This window comes from Triturus cristatus, chromosome 3_2 (assembly GCF_964204655.1).
Source record: "Triturus cristatus chromosome 3_2, aTriCri1.1, whole genome shotgun sequence".
Taxonomy (NCBI): Eukaryota; Metazoa; Chordata; class Amphibia; order Caudata; family Salamandridae; genus Triturus; species Triturus cristatus.
In genome coordinates, this window is record NC_140584.1 from 474,042,449 (window position 1) to 474,063,220 (window position 20,772).

Below are 20,772 nucleotides of genomic sequence, written 5' to 3' on the forward strand. Positions count from 1 at the left end.
AAATTGTTCCCAGTAGCTAGTGATAATTGGAGCCACACTCGGAGCCACACCAGATCCACAACGGAGCTTCGCTGACATTGCTGGATGTGCACTGGTGTTAACTGGGGCCACCGCAGAACCACAAGAAATCTCAGTGCTGGGTCATTGCACCCACTCGCAGCATACGTGCGCATATGGTCTGCATGACAGTAAGAGTCTTACATTACCTAGTACCACCTACCCTACAGAGGCTCTACACCACATCCCTGCACTATCCACACTAATAGAGTCTGTGATTTTAAATACGATAAGGGAGAGTCTGCCAATCAAGGTCCGCCAAAAGAGGGTTTGAGCCTACCAGTTAACCGCCTCCACCACTTCAACCCTGCTCGACAATGGCGGATAAGGAAAGCAGAACCACCTACAAGAAAGTAAGACCGGAGCCGGCCACCTCGGGCTCACCAATAAAGGCCAAACCAGACCTGAACAGCACGATGGACATGATATTAAAAAAGCTAGCGGAGGTCCATGACCTGGTTAAATCTACGAAACATAACACGGACTCTATGCAGCTGGAACTTACAGCAATTTGCGCAGATATGAGCACTATGAACAAGAGCATTTGTGAAGCAGAACAAAGATTAAGCAATGTTGAAGACATGACCTCCCAAGCCTCCAAAGAAATCAAACGCCTCTAGGTCGTCACAAGTGAACTCAAGAAACAAAACGCGGATTTGGAGGATCGAAATAGAAGAGGGAACGTACGCATCTTTGGCATTCCGGAAGGATCAGAGACCGATGCGGGTTCATGTGTGGCCTTCCTTGAGGCCTGGATACCGATGATAATTGGGATAAAATGCCTCCATGGCTTGGAATTAGACAGGGCGCACAGAATCCCAATGTTCAACGCTTCAGTTAGAAAAGGACCTCACCCCATGATATGTAAACCACTCCGTTATCAGCACGCAGAAGCCATCTTACAATTCGCCAGGAAAAATCACCACGTCACCTGGGCAGACCATCGGATAATCTTCACACAGGACTATTCTAAAGAGACAGTTGACACGAGAAAAGGCTTCCTACAACTGAGAGACAAACTGAGGGCGAAGAACGTTCAATTTTCTTTTTCAGGTCCGTCAAAGTTTAGGATTGTGGAGAATGGCAGAACGCACGTCTTTACAAATCCCCAGGACCTCTCACGACACCTGGAGGAGTCTCCTTCCCAAGAGATGGATCTATCCGGAGGATCCTCCAACAAACGGAAAACCTGATATCCTTTGAACTGTTATTCCTCTATCTGTTTGTACCATTGGTGATCCTGACATCTTTTTGAAATGATATGCTTTGTTCTGTTTGGAGCCACTTAACTCTTACATCACTACATTGGCTCCTGAATTAAAAGTTACTCGGAGAAGCCCCACAATAGGTGTCGCTTCAGTTATGCATACTCATTTGTTAAACAATTGCTCTTTTACCTTTGGAGAGTGTTACTGTTCTCACTGTATGAGGGCTCATCACAATTTAGGCTACTGCCCGGCAACCCCCAAGACCTTGCTGGTCACTACTCGAAATACCTTAATGCTCACCAGAGACTATGCGAGTCTATCTGTTATACAGCTCATACCCGCTCACATACGTTCTACACTAACCCCACATGGTCAAAACAGTTGAACTCCTCTATCTAGTATTAACCACGTGCCACAAAATGTTCTTCCAATCTGCAGTGGTACTCACAACTCTCTTCTTAGGAGCCTATCTGTTCTACAGTTCATACACGTTCTATGCTAACCCCACATGGTCAACACAGCTGTACCCATGCACCTAGTAGTGTACACGTGCCACAATTATTCTTCCAGTCTGCAGTGGCACTTGCAACTCTCCTCTTACGAATTATCTCTCATAGTTCTCTCACAAATGTTTCTCCTGATGAGCCCATGTTCAATCAAACCTCTCCGTGTTGCCTTCAGACGGACCTGCTGTCACAGCTCCTGAGTTCGAGTTTTTCAGGGAGGGGGGGAGGGAAGGTAGAGCTAGGGGAGAGGGGCGAGGCACGGATGGGGGGGTATATGTAAATTTGGCTGTTTCCTTCGTTTGTATTCCATTTATGTCTACATGTTAACCCAAATTCTGCTGTAGTATCAGATATGCTCTATACTGTACGTTTGCTCAAATCCCACTCGTATACCATCATGAGGAATATCCCACTAATGCTTGGATCCATGACCCGTTACACACGATTATCCCATTGTAACTTTTCAGGGATTACACCTCCACACATACACCTACCACAGAGCTCATCACACCTATAGTGACAACAGGCCCCTAGATGGCTCAGACTAAAACCCTAGCAGAAAACCTTACAATTGTATCTCTGAACGTTAAATTCCTTAACCACCCGGTGAAACGCAGAAAAATCTTTGAGTACTTAGCAAAATCTAAAGGAGATATCATTCTTCTCCAGGAAACAAAACTCTCAGATGATGTAGGGTTCATAAAACACAACTGGATCTCTCATGTTCTATACTCCCCGGCCTACCACAAGTGTGATCACCCTTATTTCCCAAAAATCCAACATTACTACTACCGCACACACTCACGATGATGATGGAAGGCTTTTAGTCACACATCTACTGAGAGGTGACAACCCCATCCATGTAGTAACCATCTATGGGCCTAACGCCGACGATCCCGATTTCTGGGAGAAAGTCTCAAATACTCTCGAGAGTCTTCCTCAGGAAGATCTCATTATAGTTGGCGGTCACTTCAACCTTTCGATGGACCCTCATATAGAACGGCAGTCTAAATGCAAATACCAATCCTCTCGTTCACATGAGGTCCTCAAAAGAATATGCTCCAAGTTTAACTTGAGGGACTCGTGGCAGCTCCAACATCCAGATGTGAGGGATTACACATTTTATTCGGCACCACATAACTCCTACTCTAGGATTGATTACATCCTACTCTCAAGTTTGTTCACACATCTCATAGATGAAACAGATATAGATCCCAAACTAGTTTCCGACCATTCCTGCATCAGCACCAAACTCGCAGGTACCCACACCATCCTACCCCCAAAAAGATGGCAATTTAACGACTACATACTCTCTGATCCAACAAACAAACTGAAGATTGAAAACGCAATTCAGGAATACATCACACTAGATGACCTTCCTGATATAAGCACCCCCACTCTATGGGATGCACTCAAAGTGACCGTTAGAGGTGTCATTATCGGTATCAAAGCACAGGTTAAACAAAAAACTAAACCTAGAACTTGAAGCGCTAGAGAAGGAAATCAAATCACTCTAAATATCTCATTCCGCGAATACAGACAACAACCAAATAGTTAAGAGGAAATACGAATACAATAAAATAGTGAGCAAACGTGCCGGAGTGTGGATAAATAAATTCAAGGCACTCAAGTTATGTGAGAGAAACAAGGCAGGGAAACTACTAGCGTCATATCTCAAGCAGAAACAATTTACTATATCCTCGATTTAAAGATTCCAGGAATGACATCCAAACAAAACAAAATAAGATACTAAGTACTTTCCATGCCTTCTACGAGGACCTGTATAAAAACAAACAAACATTGGACCAGGAGGATTGCTCTAAATACCTAGAGTCACTGAATCTACCAAAACTAACAGAAACTGATAGACCTGCACTAGGGACCCCCATTACTGAAAAAGAACTCTCGATCTCTATTAAATCCCTCAAAAACAATAAAGCCCCAGGCCCAGACGGCTTCTCGGCCGCCTTTTATAAGGAGTTTGATAAGTCTCTAAGCCCTACCCTCCTAAAATTATTCAACTCTATTGCCAAGGAAGGCTGTGTCTTCAAATCGATGGGAGAAGCCAATATTATTGTCACCCCCTCTTAACAAAAAATGATAGACCGATCTCACTCATCAACTTAGACTGCAAGATCTATGCAAAAATGTTAGCCAACAGACTCAATGCGATCCTTCCAAAACTGATCAGTAACTCACAGGTGGGATTCCTCAAATATCGCATGTCTAACGACAACACTAGATTACTGTGTCATATTCTAGAGAAAGCTAAAATAACGGCCACTCCCGCTATTACCATTACCCTGGACGCGGAAAAAGCGTTCGACAGGGTATCATGGTTCTACTTAAAAGAATGCATGCTATCTTTTAATCTTTGTGAGATATACATTAACATAGTGTTGGCACTTTACTCAAACCCTACTGCCCGGATTGCTATAAATGGTACCTTGTCTGACTCATTCCGTTTAGAACAAGGCACCAGGCAGGGTTGCCCTCTCTCGCCTGCACTATTCCTCTTGGCTTTAGAACCTCCAATCACGGATATGCATCGCAACGACGAAATTATGGGAGTGAAATTCGGATAAGCTCATGTGAAACTTGCCGCATATGCGGATGATATCCTCGTGGTTACAGAGAACCCGGGCGACTCTATCAAGGCTCTCATGACCACCATAGAAAGATACTCTATCCACTCCGGATATAAATTGAACCGAGATAAGTCCAAAGTCAAAACTTTGAATATTTTCAGCAATCGGGACATGCTGGGTGACTCTGGCCTCTCATGGCAACCAGGATAAATTAAGTATCTAGGGATTGAATTCGGCAGCACACTATTAGAGACACTCCAGCGCAACAAAGCCAACTCCCTAGAGAAAATTAAAAGCCTCCTGGACGGATGGTCACCAAGGTTTATAACATGGTGGGGTAGGGTCGAGGCCATCAAGATGATGATCTCTCCACTAGTGAACTATCTAATTACTATGCTACCCCTCATGCTGTCTGAGGACTTCCACCATAAGCTGGACATCTTAATCTCAAAATTCTTATGGAAGGGGAAAAAAGCAAGAATTAGTATGAAAAAACTTCGACTAGATAAATCCTTGGGAGGAGTCAACCTGGCGGACTTTAAGCTATATCAGACGGCATTTCTGGTAAAACAAGGCTCCTACTGGCTGGTGCCACCCGTCGACTACGCCCCTGTATGGCTAGACATGGAGAAATCACTTCTTATGAATGACCCCAGCGGCCCTCTTGACCGCAAGTCTAAACACTGTCACCTGCTCAAAACCCCTATTCAATAACACAAAATCCATTCTGTTAAAGATTGACAAACTCTTAGACATTAGTATTAAGCGGTCTAATCTTGAATCTCTCTGGTACAATCATAAAATACTTTATAAAGGGAAAACCTTACATAACGACTTGTTGGTTAATAAAGGTATCTATTTCCCCCAACAACTGTTTAACGGTGCCTACCCTCTCTTCTTCACCGATATTCAATCCAGATACAACCTTGATTCACTAGAATCCTATAACTTTTTAAAAATAAAGTCAGTTACTAAAGCGAAACTTCCCCCCCATGCCCCCTTCCCTCCAGAGCTACCTATCAAAACTAAATAAGTTAGGCCACCAGGTTTCCTGGTTCTATAAATTAATACACCCACAACATTCTACCCTCAATAAGCAGCTCGCATATTTCTGGCAGTCACACGCCTCTTTTCCGATCTCTGAGTTGGAATGGACCAAAACTTCGAAATCAACCATGAGATATAAGATTAGCCCGGCACTCTCCCAGACGAAATTCTGGTTGCTACATAGGGCCTTTTGGACACCAGCTCACTCGCACAAAATCAGGGAGGATTCCGTCTGTTGGAAATGCAACGACCAAGTAGGCGACCTAGAACACCTATTGATCCAGAGCGAATGCGTGATGCCGTTTTGGGATAAGGTCTTCGAGTTCATATCTAAAATTTTCTCATACTCTCCTAATAGGGATCTATCGACACTAGCATTCTGCTTCCTCAAAGCTGAGTCACTCAATGAAAATGATAGGGCGCTCCTAGATCTACTCCTAATTGCGGTGGTCAAGATTATTCTCAGCAATTGGAAGGACACACGCAATGCTTCCTATAATTGCTGGCTAAACTGGGTCACCAATCTAAGAGGGGCTGATAATGTAACACTCCAGAACTCACCGTGGAAATCTCCTTCCAGACATATTTGGGACACTCTTGACCTCTACTTTAGCTCACACAAACCGCCATGAACCTCACCGCTTCTAGTCACGATCCCATCCCACGTTCTACTTGCACTAAGGCTCGCTCATAATGTGACAGTGTCTTAGTGCCACTAGTGAGCCATATCCCTAAGGGAACTCCCCATGCTGATCATTTGGATACCTCTGATGTTAACGATAGCAGATTTAATTGCCTGTGGGGAACTACACTGATACTACATATGCTTAATCAGTGATGTAACGCCATGTCATTCTGGTTATTAATGACTTCTGCTGGCCATTTAATTATTGTTTTATCCTCATTGTATATTTTTGTATGTCTATTTCGTACGTTCCTCATTTGCAATATTGTATGTATTGTCTTATTTGGAAACAACCAATAAAAAAACTTTTGAAATAGAATTTATACTGTATGTCCCAAACCATTATAAAAGTCAATGTTAATATGAGGTGTTCTGTATTGATGTGTATATACCTTTGTTAGAAAGTGGATTATTGGTAGGGATAAATGTAAATCTATCTCTGGCAATAAGGCAACTAACACAAACTAGGGCTCAGAATAGGTCTTTGAAAATTATTCCCATGCTCAACCCTTGGGAGCTTGGCTGCGAGTAGGCAGGCTTAACTTTAGAGACAGGTATGTAAAACATTTAAAAACACCAATTCAGTAAATAATTAGGACTCAACAGACAATAAAAATCCAACACCAATTCATAGAAATAGAAAGCAGTTTTATCTTTTAAAATGACACAAAAATGAAAAAAAAACCTGTAGGGAACCAGAGATATGAATTCTTATAGATTAAACACTTTCTAGTGCTTAGAAACCAATAGTGCCACTTCTGGACATTTGGTTGCCTCCGACCGGAAAAAAGTCAAAGTTTAAGGGCGACCGCAACGGAGCCCTGGTCAGTGACACTAAGCGGGAGGCCCTGGTCAAAATTTTACCTTCAGACTTTTCTGGAGGATCTCACACCAGACGTTGTGCAGCCTCCTCCAGCAGGTCGGATTCAGTGTAGAACTTCTTCCTGAAGTTCCTCTTGCAGGTCCAAAGTGTCCAAAACCCAATCCAAAGGTCTGGAATCTTCAAGATAGTCCTTGGAAAGGTTGGGACCACAATTCCCACAATGCACTTTGACAACACCCTTAAGTCCATTACATACACTCCAGGCGGGTGGGGTGGGGGGGGGTTTGGTGAAGTTGATGCAGGCGAGCTCTGTTAACACGTAGCTTACAGGGAGCCCACTCTTTATTCCTCTTGACGCAAGGTACATCCAAAGGGCTATATTTCCAGACCATGCAGCAGGCGCAGTTTGTCAGAAAGCAGGGCCTGATGGTGCAATCCAACTTTCCAGCTTGGCGTCTCCTTTTTATCCTCTTGAACCAAGGTACATCCAAAGTGCTGTAGTTTCAGATAATGCAGCAGGCATAGTCTTTTCAGAGTACAGGGCCTGATTGTGCAAATTAAGTTACCAGCTTTGCAGTCCTTCTCCTTCTCACAGTTTCAACCAGCAGAGCTGAGAGGCACTGCCCTTCTCAGATACGTATTCAGTGTTTTCTGGGGTTAAGCAGGAGGGCACTCCTGTCCAATGAGGTGCAGGGCAACATCCCAGAGCATGACCCCTTCCTCCAAAGTGTGGTACAATGGTCTCCCAAAAATCTCAATTTTTCGACAAACTTCAATACCTCAGAATTTTCAGCAGAGGAGCAAGAGTTAGTTAAACCAATTGCCAGGAGAATTAATCTCCATACGCTCCCTTCCCTTTGCATCTGGACATTCCTGCCATCTGGCTGGATTCAAAGGGTAGGGCTGTAACTGGACCTGACTTACACTTTCTGTCCCATCCTCTCTTTGAAGAGGATGTTTTATGACCCCTCCCCCTGCCATAGCAATCCTATGTAGCAAAGCCCTTCTCCCAGTATGGCTCTCTGACCCCCTGGGCTACTTATCACTTTATCAAAGCAGCCTAGCTAATCCACTTAACTCTGGCCAATCAGGTCAGAGCACTAGCGGGCTGAATTTTGACTTACAAAGTCCTATAACTTCTTATCTGTGTTGTTTAGGATAAATTCAAGAGTAGCATATTATTGGATTTAGCAATACCATTCTACTTATATTTTTATGAATTCCCTGTCTTCAGTTATTAATCAATAACGTCTTGCCATGTTAACCTATGGGGCTGGGGATCTGCAATGGAAAAAATGAACGGGGCACTTTCAACACCAGGGCTTATAAAACATGTTTTATAAGAATCATGCTTAATTCTATCGAAACCTCCACCCCTTGGCACACCTAGGGAAGACTTTAGGGGGCCAGACTATGTCAAAATATTGCAGATCCTCGCTCCAGAGTGCTCCTAGCACAACAGTCTATTTTGGTAAGCACTTTACTTCAATTTCGGGAGTGAAATGTGGAATTTCACGAACCCCAGGGCATATACAAATCATTTTATAAGGATCCTCCTTATAGGTACCTGACCCCCCCCCCCACCCCCCCCCCCCCCCCACCCACCCTTGGGACACCTAGGGGAAGCCCTGGAGGCACGTAATATGCCCAAACATTGTATTTTATTATTTAGATTATACATTTTTAAGTGCCCTAAACATCGTCAAGTATGGGCACAATTTGCATTTTAAAAGCAGTGCTGGAACACAGGGCTGCTTTTAAGCTGACCTCCGGCTTCAGCAGTGCTCACATGCTAGTGCAGAAAGGCTGCTGGCCTTTAAATTGCCATGCCCTAATATATACTAGGGACTTGAAGGTAGTTTCCATCCCCCTGCCCTATTATGTACTAGGGCCTTATAGGGGAGGTTGTGTCAATCATAGGGGTACCCTAACTCATTGTGTACCCTAGTGTATGTAGGTGTTTTAACTGTATTGTAAGTGTGTTTTCAGCATAGCACTGACCTTGGGCCTGATTAGGCAGAGCCCAGGGTCAATCAGTTAGTTAACACCAGTACCAGTCATCAAACAGTTGGGGGTGACCAGGGCACTAGATGATTTTGCAACCTTTTACTACCACTACTTTTATTTTGTTCAATATTTGCTCTGTTTATCTCCTGAATGCTGTCATTGGATTGCAGTAACTGCTGTCTACTGAACTGTACTGTAATAAGACTGTTACATTTATGAGTTTTAGTGTTGTTGGGTCTATTGCTTTGCATGGTTTCTCTTATGTTTACATGTTTTAATTCTAGAGATTGTTGCTCTTCTTATTAGAAGCATATCTGATACCCTTAGGGAAGAATTCTGAATCCAAAACAGTTCTGTCTATTTGGGGTTCCTAAACTCTTTCTTCATATCCTTATTTTGCTCCTTAGTCACAGTATGGAAATTCTTAGTTTATATGCCTTGCCCAGAAATTGAGCAGAAACCAGATTGAATATTTTGTTCTATTTTGTTTTTTCTAAACCTTTGTTTATATGTCAATGACTAATGGGTTACACGAGAGTCTGTTAACTGATATAACGTGCTCCTTCATTTCTGTAGGCTGCTGCTCAGTGTTACATTGACTTAATTATTAAGGAGAGTGACAATAATGTCAAACTTATTGTTCTGGATCGCTTGATTGAACTAAAAGATCATCCTGCTCACGAAAGAATACTCCAGGTAAGTCCTGGCTAGACGTTTCTAAAAGTTAATGCATTTATGCAGTCCTCATCCGTGTATGTGGGTATTAGAGAATTGCATTGCTGTCTTCCTTGGTTCGCATAGCTTTCCACTGTTCATGGATGTCTTTCATGGGGGTGTGTGCACCATCTCAGGGCATACACATTTTAGATCCTTGTTCTCGCAGGAAGATGCAAATCTGTCCAATCAGTTTAGCCACTTTAGAGTTACCCGATTTCTTTATTAATTAAGAACCAATGTGCCTCTAATGGTGCCAGTCTCATCCCCCTCTGCTTGCTGACTGTCAAAGCTCCCTCAGTGTAGTGTTTGTGTCAGTCCTCTTTGTGGTTCCTTTGTCATCATTCTCCTTTGGGGCGGTACCTTTGTCTGCCCATCCATGTGATCTTTGTGGCACCGCCCTCAGTGTAGCTTCTGTGCCGCCTGACCCCTTCGATAGTCTGGGGCCTGTCTTAACCCATCTTCCCTCTCCCCTTCATCTGGCCCCTTTGCGCCGGGTGCCGCCCCCTGGCCCCTTTGCGCCGGGTGCCGCCCCCCTGGCCCCTTTGCGCCGGGTGCCGCCCCCCTGGCCCCTTTGCGCCGGGTGCCGCCCCCCTGGCCCCTTTGCGCCGGGTGCCGCCCCCCTGGCCCCTTTGCGCCGGGTGCCGCCCCCCTGGCCCCTTTGCGCCGGGTGCCGCCCCCCTGGCCCCTTTGCGCCGGGTGCCGCCCCCCTGGCCCCTTTGCGCCGGGTGCCGCCCCCCTGGCCCCTTTGCGCCGGGTGCCGCCCCCCTGGCCCCTTTGCGCCGGGTGCCGGCCCCCTGGCCCCTTTGCGCCGAGTGCCGGCCCCCTGGCCCCTTTGCGCCGAGTGCCGGCCCCCTGGCCCCTTTGCGCCGAGTGCCGGCCCCCTGGCCCCTTTGCGCCGAGTGCCGGCCCCCTGGCCCCTTTGCGCCGAGTGCCGGCCCCCTGGCCCCTTTGCGCCGAGTGCCGGCCCCCTGGCCCCTTTGCGCCGAGTGCCGGCCCCCTGGCCCCTTTGCGCCGAGTGCCGGCCCCCTGGCCCCTTTGCGCCGAGTGCCGTCCCCCTGGCCCCTTTGCGCCGGGTTCCGCCCCCTGGCCCCTTTGCGCCGGGTTCCGCCCCCTGGCCCCTGTGCTCCTGGTGCCGCTGCCCGGCACCACGGTCTGGGCCCCCGGCACTTAGCACCACCCATTGTCTTTTTATTACCTGGGATCTCATCTATTTTTATATCTTGAACACTTTTCTCCTCTGTATATATTGTCCCCATTTTGTGCATTAATGGCCCTCAGGGTACACCTTTTATACCCACATATTTGTTCTTTTTGTGTCCCGTATTCCATGCGTTACTTGGGTCATATTTCAAGCCTTGATGTATTTTCTATAAAGCCCAAAGGTGTTGTTCTTTGAGTGCCAGCACCCCTCTCCTCCTCCTTATTGTGTATGCAGTTGTGACCTTCACTGTTTCTACTCTTCCTTAGCTGGGCAAGCAGCAAAGCATCTTTGCCCCATACTTTGTTCATCATTAGTTCTGTGCTAAAGAAATGGCATTGAGACTGTTTTAGTTCTGACCATGTCCTTTTGCTGAACTAAAGGTCTTATATGCCAGAGGATTTGGGTATTCTGAAATGTAATTCCCTTCCAGTCTACCCCACTCCCCTCTAGTCTACCCCAGTCCCCACCAGTCTACCCACTCCAGTCTATCCGACTCCCATCTACCACACTCCACTTCATTACAGTCTCCAGTTCACTCTACCTCAGTCTAACCCGCTCCACTCTACCACATTCTATTCTACCCTGCCCCAACCCACTCTTCCCTGCCCCACTCTTCCCTGCCCCACTCTTCCCTGCCCCACTCTTCCCTGCCCCACTCTTCCCTGCCCCACTCTTCCCTGCCCCACTCTTCCCTGCCCCACTCTTCCCTGCCCCACTCTTCCCTGCCCCACTCTTCCCTGCCCCACTGCACCCCAATGTACTCCACCCCAATGTACTCCACCGCACCCCAATGTACTCCACCGCACCCCAATGTACTCCACCGCACCCCAATGTACTCCACCTGGTTTAATCTACCCCACTTCACCCCAGTCCATTCCATTCTATCCTACCCTAATCCACCCCACTTGAATCCACCCCTCCCCACTTGAATCTACCCCACTCCTCCCCAATCTACCCCACTTCACTCAAATCTTCCTCACTCCACCCCACTCTTCCCCGGTTTGCCCCACTCCAATCTACTACAATATAGCCCACTTCACGCTGCCCCAATCCACCCGAATCTACCCCAAACCATCACTCTACAATGGCAAACGGCCCCACTCCACTCCAGTCTACCTCACTCTTTCCCAATCTATCCCACCACAGCCTACCCCATTATACCTAATTCTACTCCAATCAACCCCATTCCACTATGCCCCAATCTACCTCCCTCCAATCTACCCCACCCCACGCCACACCACTAACTTTTATCCATACTGAGCAACAGCCACACTGGTGTACAACATGGCTAAAACACATGTTATTAATAAACAATGTTGACACAAAACCAATAGCTCGTGCATAGGCGAGACCTATTGGCTTTGCCAATGTTTTGTTAATATTGGTGTTCTTCAGATGAGGAGGTTCTGTGAGGAGGATTGAAGAAAATGAAGATATCTTTGTTTCGGAACTGTATCCTAGTCTACCATGTTGGGTTTTACTCCAGGCTTGTACTGCCTTCACCCTTGAAAACACCCAATACTTTATTGTATATCTTTCTCTTTTTTATTCCAATATCCGGTGTGAGCACTTTAGAGGACATCCTCCATAGCCTGGATATGGAACGAGCTGCCATTAGTTCCTAAACTATGCTCATTAGAGGGCTGAGTTGTCGTTGGGCAAGGATTTACACAGCCATATGTTGCTTCAAAAATGAATTTTTAAAGCTCCTATTATAATAACACTGGCCTTCCCTTTATCAAAGTATTCAAAGCGATTTTCAAAAATCTGCCTATTAGTCAGTCTGCAGCATGAGTGTATTCTTTAGTTGCAGGCAATAGGTCACACATACAACTTGCAGAATTTATCCTGATGCCCAATCAGTCATCACGTCGTAGATATGTCCTCTATCTGAAGTAACTAAATGGCAGCATAGGTTTGAATTACTAACCGCCATTAATTGCCAATCAAAAAGACTTCTTATACTGGTGCAACTCAGTTTCTTATTTAATTTGACAGTCTGTACACTTTCACTGGAGTAGCATGAGACCTGCAAGGGAACTGCCCAGTGATCTTTAGTAATAGTATTATATACAAGAACTCTCATACACGGACCCCCAAGTTACTCTTTTTTTCATTTTCATGCTTTTTGATTGGAACTGAATATAGCTTGATATCCCCAGCTGGCAGTATGTAAGTGGTTATAGACAAACCTGTATTACTGTTGCTATTGTTTACATTATTCTATTTTCATTTTTCTTAGTGCAATTTCCACTTATATGGTTTGTGTATGTTCCTGGATTGTTATTGATGTCGCATTTGTTTTCTTGCCCCAGGATCTGGTTATGGACATACTGAGAGTGTTAAGTACTCCGGATTTAGAGGTGCGGAAGAAAACTCTTCAGTTAGCTCTTGATCTTGTATCTTCCAGGAATGTTGAAGAGGTGAATATATTCTGTCCTTTACAATTTATATATTGCATTTAAAAGAAACAGGCATTTAATATGGACTCCTTTTATGTTACAGCTGGTGATAGTTTTGAAGAAAGAAGTGATTAAGACAAATAATGCCTCGGAACATGAAGACACTGACAAGTACAGGCAGCTGCTTGTTCGGACGCTACACTCTTGTAGTGTTCGTTTTCCGGATATGGCTGCAAATGTTATCCCAGTGGTATGGACCCAGTTCTCAGTGTTCATTGTTGTATCCATGCAATATCAATTTCTAATAGTGGTTAGAATAGTTATAATCTCAGTTTATTGTCCATGCACTGACTAAAAGAAAATTATTTTCATATGGCAGTTTTATACTTCAGCTCAAACAACTTCCTTTTTAGTAGCTGTGTTTTCTTCTAGGAAAATCAGTATCTTGTTAAATATAAAACAATAGCTCACTACTAAATATTTTAGTTAATTCACTAAGGGGCAGATGTATCTAAGGGTTTAACCCATTTTCTGTCTATGGTAAAATGTGTTAGTACATATTACATATGTATATGTACATATTATTATATAGACCCTAAAAGGAGTGTAGTGGTGTTTAGATGTGTCTGGAAATGCTTATTGAAATGTTGTGCCAAGATAAACTATTTCACGTTTTGTTTCTCCGATTCTCCTTTAGTTGATGGAGTTTCTCAGTGATAACAATGAGGCTGCAGCTGCTGACGTTTTGGAGTTTGTGCGTGAAGCAATTCAACGATTTGAAAATCTGAGGCCACTTATTGTGGAGAAGATGTTAGAGGTCTTCCATGCCATTAAAACTGTAAAGTATGTGTCTCATTATTTCCTTACAATAACAACATGACAGATGTGCTCAATTCTGAATTAAAATTGCTCTCACTGTAACTTCCACTCTCAGTCACAGCAAGCAAGTTCACGTTGTATGCTTCATAAGAATCTGTGCCATCCGCTTCAGCTATAGGTTCTAAACGTTCCAACATTTACTTGCAAATTTGATTCCTTTGAGGTCCATAACATTGCTACTAAATCAGTTGGATAGTTGTGATTTAATGATGCTTGCAATGAACTACTGGTTATGCACTTCAAATTTCTTATTCCTGCAGCTGATGTGTGTCTATGATATGGAAAGCACATTCTGCTTATTGGCATTATTAAAATGGAATTCACACCTGTTGATAATTATTTTAAAGACAGTACTTACCCTAGTAATCCTTCTTTAGTCTGTCTTGAGCGGTTTAAATATTTGCCATCATCTTGCCTCCCTATGTGATATCTTGGTGGCTTCCAAAACATGACTCACACATATCAGATTTTATGGCGCAGCTCAAGAGAATGCTGAGCAGATGCAGAAAAGGATTCCCTCCATTTGGGCTAGAGGACCCAGTCAGAATAGGGAGCTAAAACCGTTAATGGAGTGAAAGCAAAATGTTTTAAGTCTGGGACACAATAAAAAGTATAGAGAGAAATATCCTCTTCTCTGATGGATACTTGTAAAATTCTTCACCTTTTCAATTACCCCAGGTGTCAGACTGGATCTGTAACCTTTTACAACAATTGCTCCTGCGTGCCGATAGGTGGTACTATCAGATGCCATGGCAACTTCATTCTACCTCTGATGGTGCTAGCACAGAGCAATTGATAGCCAACACCCACGCATGCTAAGAACAGTTCCTTTTTTTTCAGCACCATTTGACACGGATCAGGAGCTCTGCTCCCTAACTTTTTCTGTGCTTTGCTGATTTTTTTTTTTCTCTCTCAAAAAGGTTGTATCCCGTGAAACTGACTGGTTCAAGCCCTGCCATACCTGCATGAAGCAGGTGTTGGTGACAGAGTAGCACAATTTCTGTCTTTGGTGTTGTGGATCCAGGAGTGATTTTAAAATATGCAGTAAGTGCTGCACTAGAAGACCATCGGGGTATGGAAGGTGAAGCTTTGTCATCAAGCACAAGAAACTGGGCTAATCTCGCTCCAGTTTGAGAGCCCACTGCCACTCCAAGTCCGATCCAGGCCTCCATCCTGGGAAAAGGTGAAGCCAAGTACAAGTCCCAACAGATGCACACAAAGTTGTGGCAGAAGGACCCCCTTCATTCTCACTCTAGAGAGGCAGCATCACACAGTCAAGACTGGGAGCCCAACTTCGCACAGAATGTCTGAATCCAACCCTAGTAAAAATAATGTGCCAAAGTTTCCTGGGCCAACTGTAGCTAGAGACCTTCAGTGAAGCAGTACTGCAATACTTCCAACGAATTTGAGTTACCCTGTAGTGCTTTTGGGCCCCTACGTCTCCACTGGGTCCACCAGGTGTATTCCCGCTGGCTGTCACTTACCTTGCACCAACCCCACTTTGTCCTGTTTGGCTTCCTGCTGGTGCCAGATCGTGGTTCCACTTTTTCACATAAGACCATGTCCGATTCTACGGCACCGGCCCTACCTTCAAAGATTCCAGTTCTGGATTTGACACTTAAAGTGATCTCCGATTCAGAGTAGGTTTGTTGAGATCCAGACCAATGTCTCGCTATGAAATCACTAAAACCCAGCCAGTAGTGCTGGAGGATCCCCCAGCAGTGCCTTTGCACCGGTGTGTTCAGCACCAGGAGGACTTATTTAGTTCTGACTGAGATGCATGGGAGATTCACAGAACTTATGGAGATGATGAGGAAGAGGCTTACAACTTGCCACTACATTTTGCTGGTGATTGACTTTATCAAGACTACTAGGATGTAGGTGGTGGGTACCTTGTCCGAAACAAAATTAGATTACCATTGAAGCAACCTATCGAAGAAAGTGCTACAGTTTCTTCTTTATTCAGGGCAGAGGATGTTCTATAACTATGATTGCTTATTATTGAAATGAGGCTAATATACTGACTGACTCTTGTCTGGGACAGACACTTCCCTTTAAAGTGACAGTTCTTGCCTTTGTGGCGTTCGAAGCTTTCCCCCCCGGCACTGTCGGGACATTCAAGATATGATATTTTTTTCAGGCTGGGGGTTCTGTCTCAGACAGTACCGAGGCTTCTTGCTCTCACAGCTTTGTGCATCTTTCTGCTGCCTGATGCCAATTGGCACATATGGGCTCTTCAGTGGAACCTCTCCTTTTAATGGGCTCAATACTGGGAAACCTCATGGACAACATTTGCGTGTTAGATGAGGCGGCCCTGTATCTTCAATGGTGGATGGATGTTAACATGTGCAGTAGGTGGTCCTCCCTAACCTACTCTGAGCTTGCGGTGGTGATGTGTACATCTGCACTGGGCTGGCGCGGCCATCCAGGCGAAGTGAAGATCACAGGTCTCTGATATCCATTGGTGCAGAGTCTCACTCCAACCTTTGGCCACAGTATGTTATCCAGCTGGCTCTTCAGGCCTTTTTGCCTTTCATCAGGGGTAGCCTTATGCAAGTTCTGATGGACACCATGACAGCCAAATGGTACTGCAGCAATCAAGAGAGCTTTACACTAGGAAGTGCTGAGACTGTTGTTCTGGCTGGATCTTCAGGGAGTATCATTGACTGCCTGCTATTGCCCAGAACCAGTCAGCAGGTTTTCAGGGGGCACCTCTAAGCTGCCCTTTGGGTGGATGTATTAATAAATCCATCACTGGATTCAGTGTGGTTTTATTAACACAAGATATTTGATACTAAACATATTTGTTTTCAGTGAAACCATCATGTAGGCGGGGAACTCGTTTTTTACCAGTGCCCAGCACATGTGCTTCCCTGATTACTTGTACTGACGGTAATTGAGCTGGCTGGCACAGGTGCATACCGTCTCATCCAGTTATCCCCACACATGTAGTATAGAGCACCCTGCCTTAGGACAATAAGGCCTGCTATATGGGTGACTTGCCTATACTGCATGCAGTTTCTGCAGGCATGGCACACAGGGCTGTGTGCCATGTCATGTTTTCACTTTTGTCTGCACCAAGAAAAGCAGCCTGCAATGGCATTCTGCATGGGTTTCACTGGATGCAAGCTAGCCTGGCTGATAAGGGGTGTTACCCCGAAACCGGTCCCAGGATGCTTGTTTCCTGTCCAGGCAAGAACTGGCTTGGCAGTTCGGGCTGGACTGTTCCCATTAGGAACAGGATCAAGACTGTTTTGCATATGGCTGGGTCTGACCTGAGATGGCAAAGTGAGCTAAAGAACAATGATGGATTTAACCTAGATCTGTGACTGGGGGGTGAGAGTCTGAAAAGTTTTAGCGTTCTGTCCATCGTCTCCTTGTGTTTGCTCTGTTCGATGCAAAGCCTCACACTTTACATTTGCTGTGGGGCAAAGTGTGAACAAACAAAAAATTATAAAATATTTCTTCCTCAAAACATTGTTTCTGTTTTAAACATGTTTTTGTTTAAAAAAAGTTAGGCTAGTTGTAAGTACCTTCTTGTGTCTTTTCAGCAAACATTTTTCTAAGATTAAAATGTTAAAAAACCTTCAGAACGTAATTTAATTTGTGAAACGAATGCCTGAATGTATTCAAGGGAAACATTTTCAAATGATTTTATTCAAGGAAAAAATTTTGTTTAAAGATTTGAATTAAAAGAATCTCCTGTTGAAAAAACTTGAGCTTTCAATTGAAAATGTCCTGCACGCAAGAACCAAATTTTCAGTGAAAATATATGTTGAAAATGAGCAAATTAACACCTATAATGGTTGAATGAACAAATCAGGACACCACGTCTTGGCAAGAAATAACTGATCTCTAATAGTGATTTATTAAGTTAACATAGTGGATTGACTATGAAATCCCGATTTGATCGGTTTTATCCCCAAGCGCTTAGTACAGAAGTTTGCAAAAGATATTGTTGGAAGCTGAAATATTCTAAGTACTTCTCATAAAATCTTCAAATTCATCAAATAAACATCTTTGATTTCTTGTAAAGGTTTAAACCTAATACTTCCCACTGTGCTCTGCTTTGGTGAGCCTCCAGTATTGTTCACTATCATGATCTGAAATACTTTTTTTTTTTTTCTTTTTTTAGAATTTATCGTGGTGCTTTATGGATTCTTGGAGAGTACTGTAGCACAAAGGATGATATACAAAGTGTGATGACCGAGGTCCGCAGATCTCTGGGGGAGGTATGGAATATCATTGCTTTTATTTCTCATGGGTATGGACACTGTACTGTCAAAAGACTGGCCGTGCGGTTACGCCTCAGTCTTTTATTTACTGACTGGGTTGAATCTTCTCAAAGCATACAAGTCTTTGCTAAATTTTGGTTTAGAAAAGCCATTTCCCTAGAAGATAGAGTTTTTGTAACTATGAACTGAATGTTTTTTCCTGTTCGGTCATTTCTGAAACAATAAACTGCTTTCAAAGTCTTACAGGAACTTTGCTGACACCCATGCCTGAGGTAACACACTTTAAACTACCCTAGAAACAACGAAAGACCAGTTCTGGAACTCCCTCCCCCTTTCTTATAAATTTCTGTTCCGCATAAGGAGCCTACAAAATGCATCCAGCATTTACAGAGTTTAGTACCCAAGGTCCTTTCCCCTTGGATCCAGCCACTAAATATGCACTGACTGTTTTACCCTCTTCCCATTGATTCATGTCTGACATTGCAAACATCACTCTCTATTCAGGATCCTCTAATGACTTGTTCTCTGCCTTCCAGTTCTTAACCAATTTACCAAACGCAGTGCTAAATTCTTGACATTGCTTGTCCTCTTGTCCACACTTGTGCGTGTCCAAACCCCAAATTTCTGTCCACTTCCCAGTTAGATTGATCTTTACCTGCTGTCACCTCTTGTCTCCAAACCCCAGCCTGCTTCCATTCTCACAGTGCTTACTGCTTGATAGTCATTCCCTTTATTTGACATCCTCCAGTTCACAGTGATGCCTGCTTGTGTTTTGTTAACTGAATTGCCATTTTAACTTCCAACATAAAAGACTTGTGCATGTTCAGGTTACTGCGATACTTGCTTGTTTCCTCAATCTCACCTGATGAGTTTTTTTTGTTTCTGATCTTTCTTGAAATTCTAATTCTGAAAGGTGGCGAATACTCAGACCAGGGATTTAAATCCACATGTCTGTTACCACTTGCTAATCCTCCATTATGTTTAATTTCCACACAAACTTTTTTTTTTACTAAACATGCCTTAAATATTTTTTTTTCTGCACTGTGAATTTTTTTTTTTTAAGTTATTTTATTAGTTTTCTTGATACAACAACTTCCTTGGTCGCTGGTATACATCATAGCGAATCAATATCGACAGGTCAAGAAAAATAAACAGTGATGCATATAATTGTGAGTTACCGGTGGTACAGTCCAATGAATGTAACATTTATGCCTTTGATACGTTGCAGTGTCCGCAAGGAATTCGTCATTCCTACACATATAGTATGTAATAATTTCAATAATAAGGTAATCAAACCACCCCCCGCCCACAACTAATAACAAACCAACTATTTCCCAATCCCTCCCCCTACTGTGAATTAAATATGATCCAGTGTTATGTTTTGGTCCTGAATTTACTTTGATGCATCCATAAAAACAGTTGTCGCCCTTTGTGTCATATTTGCAAACTCCTTTTCAGATTCCAATAGTAGAAACTGAAATAAAGAAAGAAGCTGGTGAAAATAAACAAGAGGAAGAAGTGACTGTTGGTCCGGCCCAGAAACTTGTGACGGAGATGGGCACCTATGCTACTCAGAGCGCCCTCAGCAGTTCCCGGACAGTCAAAAAGGAGGAAGACAGGTTTGACCATTTAGATTTTCCCACATTTTTATATGCATTATGTTAGATTTGTCATCCTTGGGGCGGTCTTCCCCCAAACCTTTATACCTCCTTATGCGCAGGTGCGGGGTGTCCGGCGGGCCGTGTATCCAGTGATAAGCATGCCCACTTTGTGCTGCCCTATAGTATAAGTCCAAATCCGGTGCTCCCAGTCCTCCCATGTGATACGGTAACGTAAGAATTTGCCATTTGACCTGCGTTTGTTTGTCCGCCCATGCCAATTTGACCATCAATGTTGTAAGTCTCTTAAAAATACGCTTGAAAGAACCAATGGGACATTAGTAAAAAGAAACAGAAAGCGAGGGAGTATCACTATTTTCATTATAGAGACCAGCAGGGATAGGGGTATTCGGATCCAGCTCTCTACCTCATCCTCCAGTTTACTAACCAATTCGACATAGTTTTCCCTAAATACAACTTCAGAGTCCGAGTGTATCTGGATACCAAGGTATCGCACCGAGTCCGTCGTCCACTGCAACGGGTAGTCGGGTTCAAACTGAATTGTTGCTGGAGTAAAGGGAAATATGATAGACTTCAGCCAGTTAACACACAGTCACGACACTCCTCCGAAACGTACCCCTTCTCACTTACCTTCTCTTTTTGGTGTATCGTTATGTTGGTCATAGGGCTCTGCGCACTTTACCACTGCTTACCGGTGCTAAAGTGCATGTGCTTCTCCCCTAAACACGGTGACTTTTGTGAATAACCAGTTGGCATATTTAGTTTACTTAAAAGTCCATTGTAAAGTGGTATACCATA

The 20,772-nt window shown here is 44.1% G+C and overlaps 1 protein-coding gene across 1 annotated transcript in view; it reads left to right on the forward strand.

Annotated features, from left to right (window-relative positions):
- Positions 1 to 20,772, forward strand: part of COPB1 (coat protein complex I subunit beta 1) — a 250,477-nt gene that overhangs the window by 106,179 nt on the left and 123,526 nt on the right. The window contains exons 8-13 of the mRNA XM_085648117.1: positions 9,498 to 9,617; positions 13,155 to 13,262; positions 13,345 to 13,491; positions 13,939 to 14,084; positions 18,256 to 18,352; positions 19,814 to 19,974. Of these exons, the coding sequence (XP_085504243.1) occupies positions 9,498 to 9,617; positions 13,155 to 13,262; positions 13,345 to 13,491; positions 13,939 to 14,084; positions 18,256 to 18,352; positions 19,814 to 19,974 (779 nt within the window). The remainder of the gene's footprint in view (positions 1 to 9,497; positions 9,618 to 13,154; positions 13,263 to 13,344; positions 13,492 to 13,938; positions 14,085 to 18,255; positions 18,353 to 19,813; positions 19,975 to 20,772) is intronic.